The sequence below is a fragment of the Phaethon lepturus genome, unplaced genomic scaffold (assembly GCF_000687285.1).
Source record: "Phaethon lepturus isolate BGI_N335 unplaced genomic scaffold, ASM68728v1 scaffold16704, whole genome shotgun sequence".
NCBI lineage: Eukaryota > Metazoa > Chordata > Aves > Phaethontiformes > Phaethontidae > Phaethon > Phaethon lepturus.
The window spans coordinates 27,630-33,301 of NW_010535629.1; the positions used below are offsets into that span (position 1 = coordinate 27,630).

Below are 5,672 nucleotides of genomic sequence, written 5' to 3' on the forward strand. Positions count from 1 at the left end.
ACAATAGATGAACCAGAAGATTTCATTGACTTTTACCTGGATCAGATAGAGAAAGTGAGTAATTTGTGCTGTGTGTGACAGATCCTATCATAACGGGTTCCCCGCACCTTTCCTACAGTTGTCTGTACATAGCAACATTATTAAAGAGATCTACAGATATGGTTTAAAAACTCTGCTGTCAAATTCAAATATGAACTTTGAATAGTTAGTTTAACAACTTGTTTTAGAAGAATAAATTAATTACATTAGTTTGTTGTTATACTATGGAATACCTAGTGCAGGCTGGGCAGTGGGCAGTAGGGAGGACATTGAAAAGGTGCAGATATTTGGATGGCTGTCTAATTCTGATTCTTTGTGTCTTATTAATATTTGCATTTATTATCTTTGTGCTTTGTACGGAGCTTTTGTGTGCTTAGTAGTACTGTATGATTATCATAACAATCTTAAAATTCTGACAGCCTCTGCTCTGAAAAAAAGCATAAATCTTTTAAAATTATAACACATATGCAATAAATAGCTGGAATCAGCAAATGTGCAGAGAGTGGCAAGGGTGGGATAAAACTACCTTGATTTTTTTTTTTCTGATGTGGAAGTTAGCAGCAAGGCAACAAGTCACTCTAGAAGGCAGCATAACAGAACCTTAGACACCTGATACTTTCAGCAGCACCTGTAATTTAACAATATCAATGCACTTATTTGAGGAAAATCTTGGCGTAAATCTTTGTTTTACTCAAGTACTATATTTTCTTTGTCCCCTAGAAATATTATTTTTTTGGGTGTAGTGGACACTGTCTGTCTCAGCGCTAACTGTTACACAGGTATACACCGTTTTACCTTTCTCATTGGCACCTATAGACTAAAAATATCCCCAATTCTACATTTGATGAAGACAACATGGTGCAGTCTGTTTTTGACCTTTTCCTGGGTGGCTCAGAGACCACTGCCACCACTCTGCGTTGGGCTCTGCTCTATATGCTAGTTTATCCAGACATCCAAGGTGAGTTGTAGACACGAACATGGGTATGTTTCAAGTAGAACAATTGTCTGTTTTTTTTTGGTTAAGATCAAGGGTTTTGTTAAGATCAAGCTTTTTTTTTTTTAAGATTGCATTTTTGAGCTTTGCTTTTAAAAAGACAGTGAAGTAGAAAATTTCCAGACAGATTTTAAAATAATTTCAGGAACATTCAGCTTCTGATACTGTATTTTCTCTTTTTGATTTTTGTCAGGCTGTTTCAGTATTGTAAGCATATAGTGGAAGATACAGTCTGGCTGAAAACACTCAAAGTGAAATATGACCTTGGGTTAGGAAAAAGTGATGTTTTTCTGGTATCCAGAATGTGTACTAAAATTATATTAATTTTATTCATTGACTGAGACACCAGTTTTATTTCTGTATAATAAGTATATTTATCGTAATGTATGGGAATGTTAAACAGAGAGGAAAAGACACTAATGGGAAGCCAAAAAGATGACTGGAAAATTCTAGCCAAGGGCATATTTGCACACTAGTTTCAGAATTTTTGAATTATTTGATACAGGGCTTTCAGAGGTGAGGAATTGCTAAAACAAGTACACGTTCTTGACTCTCGGGTTTAGAGCTAGAAATACTTCTTTTTATGGTTTTGGTGCTAGAATGCTGGAATAACAGAACCTTGTGCACCCACATACCTTTCAAATTCTAATGAAATAAAAAGCAAACAAAACCTCTTAGATTACGAGCCTAATTTTTAAGCATGAAATTTGACCCTGAACCCCCTGAGACTGTACAAGTGATGTTACTTGCTGAAGCCTAGGTAACAGCCAAAAGAGATTAGCAGTTGGTGATGGTTTGGTAATATTATCCTGTTCCAGTTCTCAGCATTACATATGTGTATCAGCTTGATACGATGGCTCCCTTGCAACATGCTGATTAGCGTGCTGTGAGTCTGTATTTAGCTAAAGTAAAAATAACAGTTTGAGTAACTGAATTATCTCTTATTAAGTTCTTGTTTTATTTACAATTCAATCCCTTTAACTATGAAGCTCAATAAATCTGTTGGGCTTGTGGGAAGATGATCTGAACATAGAACCTATAAACTAGGAAATACCAGAGTGTAGTAAAATCATAACTAGATAGTTGTATAAATGCATTTACGTTTTAAGATATAGTAAGAATAAATTATTTACATATTGTATTTTTGCTATCACTGCTATAATCCAAAAAGGAAATGAAAGCTCTGTTTCATGCAAAACAGTGTCCTTGTATCTATAATGGACTTTTTTTTTTTTTTTGGTAGAAAAAGTCCAGGAAGAGCTAGATGCCGTCCTGAGTCCCTCCCATCTAATCTGCTATGAGGATCGTAAGAAACTGCCTTATACAAACGCTGTGATTCATGAGATCATGCGCTTTAGTAGCATTATTTTAATCACAATTCCTAGAGAAGCAGTGAAGGATACAACTGTTTTGGGGTATCAGCTTCCAAAGGTACAGATATCCTTTCTATTCCAATGTGATCTTTGGCCATGAGTTAAGTTCCTTGCAGACATGTTTACCATTAGCCCCTTTTCCTTCCAGTTCAGGACAGACGGGTGTTGGTGACAGCACCAGCAGACAGCACCTTCGCCTCTCATGCCCTCTGGCATGTCCCAAAAGCACAGTTTCACACCAATTAAACTCCTGTTCTCCAAGAGTGCTGCAGAGTCTTACTTTCCAAGAGCTTGTGATTTTGAAATATTTTATAAGCATTTGAGCTCTTATACTTTTAAAAGACCTCAGAGAAGACATCAGAACTGTACAGTGGTGTCAGTGGGGGAGGTGCAGCAGACCGCTAATGCTAGGATATTGTCTGCCATGTGGACAAATGGGAGATGGAATGTTTTCTTCAGTGGTGATGTCTGAGGCAATACCAAGCGTCTACTCAAGTTCATTCACTTAGGACTTCTTTTTCTTATTATTGCCTCTCTGGCACCATATTTGAATTGTAATGAAGATGTTTCCCCACAGCTTCTGAACTGCCATCTAACCTCAGATAAAAAGCTTCTGGCAGCATCTTTGACTTGTCCAGCTTTACCAGACTTAACCTCAATGCCAAACCTCCCCAAAAGCACACATAGAGGCATCTTCCTGCACAGCCCTGCTCCATGGTGTTTGTCATGCATACCTTTCCCACCTCCATCTTGAGAAAGATAATTTGAAATATACTATTTCATTTCCAGCGTGCTTTGTTCTTAATTTGTCAAAACCTGTCAAAGCTTGTCAGAAGTAGTAAAATTATTTTCCCAGATTTAGGATAAGGTGCTAAAGAACCGCAGACCACTCATCCTGTTGCATTTGCTAACAGAATGGAAAAAAAAGGAATGAATACATCAGGGAAGTTCCTAAACCTGAAATACTGAAGTTTCGTTTCTTACTTTTTGAAGGAAAAAAAAAAAAATCTCAGAACAGTTTGACTTTTTTTTTTTTTTTCCTAAATAAAGTAATCTTTCATTTCTGCTGCCTCTCCATGTGACCAGCAGTGTGCTGAATTATAGCTGGAATCTGTCTGTGTCCTTTTCTTCTTGATGTGTGAGAGACAGAACTGAGCCAACGGCATCTTCCTTTCAGGGCACTATCATTATGGCAAACATAGACTCAGCTCTTTTTGACCCTGAATACTGGGAGACCCCTCACCAGTTCAACCCTGGTCACTTCTTGGACAAGGATGGAAATTTTGTGACCCGAGAGGCTTTCTTAGCCTTCTCAGCAGGTAGGTGACTGAACCCGTTTGTGTTTCCTCCATTACGTAGGAAAATGTCTAGTCAGATGTAGAATGTCCTCTGTACTCTGATTTTTCACTGCTGTTAGTGAAGAAAAGCCAGCCTGTACTAAGTGGGAGCTGTGAGGGAACCTAACAATGCTTTCTTGTCATTTGGAGTCAAGAGACTGAAACTCAGTTCATAGAATCACAGAGTCTTATAGATTAGGAAGTAAAGTATGAAACTACTCAGAAGCATCTCTGTTATCTTTTTCTATAATCTGGACAGATCCTGCAAAGAAGGATTGCAGAATTCTCAATTGTCCAGGTAGTTTAATCTGAGAGGAAAATGTCAAATTCAGCAAAGGCTTTTGTTTCTTGATGAGGTTGAGTGATGCTCTTTTGAAAAGCTGGGAAACAGGTGCTGGTTATCGACCTCTGTGGGGACTGACTGCTCTTTCCCTTTTCCCTCTGCAGGCCACCGTATCTGTTTGGGAGAGGTGCTGGCAAAGATGGAACTTTTCATCATCTTCTGCAACCTGTTGCAGACATTCAAATTCACTCCCCCAGAAGGAGTTAAGGAAATCAACACAGACATTATCTTTGGGAGCACAATGAAACCCCATCCATACAAGCTCTGTGCAGCTCTTCGCTAGGTTGTACGGTATTACAGATTTGAGAAAGAGGCATTGTCACAGGTTCACTAGTGTGCTGATCTTTTGTGCAGCTTTTATGTTTTTCATTTCTAGCTCAAATTCAGTGTGAATCTATCCTTGTTGCGGTATATGTATAAGGATCTGGTCCTGAAAAATACTCTGGTTTTCCTGTGTCTGGAACATCTCTGTACATTTTTCGTCTGCTGTATTGCAAATGAAATAAATATAGCAAATTACTATGGTGTCTGGTCTTACTAGAAACTCAACAGGAATCTTACTGGAGGCAGAAGAAACACTTAAGCCAGGTGTTGGGGAGCTTCCTCTCGTTCCCATGCACTCTCAAATCTAGAGAGGGGTATAGAAATGCTCTTCCCAGAGGTGGTGGCTCTGGGTATTTCCAGAGCCCCTAGGTATGGTTGCATGGGGGAACAGAGTTGTGGAGGGATGTCCCAACACGGTGTGAGACAGCTGTTTTGCCTGTTTAGCTGAGAGCTGTGTGGGGATGAGAGCTTGAATCTGGAAGTAATAGAGCTACAACAATGCAACACTTCGTTTGAGTGTGAGGCTAGTGATTCCGGCTGAAAGTGAAGGCAAACCCCTTATATTCCCTGATGAAGAATTGCAGAGGGGAGCCCCATTGCTGGTGAAACAAAGCGGGCGTAAATGGTAACGGGCCAGTGGACTGGCCTGAAAATGCCGAAAATGTGGGGTTTTGCATATATTGCGGTGGTGCGTTTGAGAGGCATTTCTATGAAAGAGGGAGTCCTCTCACACAGTGGAGTTTGTAATGATAATGGTGCACAGCAGTCTAGCTCAGCCATGTCTCTCTACTGATGCCTGAAAGCACAGTTAAGCGGGCTGCTTGCAGTCTTGTGAAGCAAAGCTTGATGCCTGCAAAGGAGGGACAGGGCAGGTGAAATTTATGTAGTGTTTCCAGAGAGCTGTGTGAGAATCAAACTTCTTGAGAATTTTCTGTGAGCACAGGGGCAGTTGCACACAGCCTTCCAACAGCCAGGCTAGGGGAGACTTAGCAGAGCCGCTGAGTTAAGAATGCCTGTTAGGAAGGCGTGCGCGTCACGGGAAGGAGCCGTGCCAGCTGCGGCAGAAGCAGGAACAGTGCCCAAGCAGGGCGAGCGAAGAGCCAGTGCCAGAAACCACTCGCGCTGTGAGGCTGGCCTTGTTACCCAGCAAGATTTAAAAATTGAGGTTGGCGTGAGGGCTACTAGTGGATGTAGCAAACGCTCTGTTGCTCTACCAGTTTCCTTCCTTGAGGAAAAGAGTTTACAATTGTTATTGCAATTAT

At 40.4% G+C, this 5,672-nt stretch overlaps 1 protein-coding gene across 1 annotated transcript in view; it reads left to right on the forward strand.

Moving 5' to 3' along the window:
* The window catches only part of LOC104619874 (cytochrome P450 2J6-like), a 9,855-nt gene extending 5,486 nt beyond the window's left edge, over window positions 1-4,369 (forward strand). Inside the window, 5 exon segments of the mRNA XM_010285909.1 lie at window positions 1-54; window positions 856-997; window positions 2,277-2,464; window positions 3,584-3,725; window positions 4,191-4,369. The exon segment at window positions 1-54 is cut by the window's left edge and continues 30 nt beyond it. Of these exon segments, the coding sequence (XP_010284211.1) occupies window positions 1-54; window positions 856-997; window positions 2,277-2,464; window positions 3,584-3,725; window positions 4,191-4,369 (705 nt within the window).
* Window positions 4,370-5,672: the final 1,303 nt, after the last annotated feature.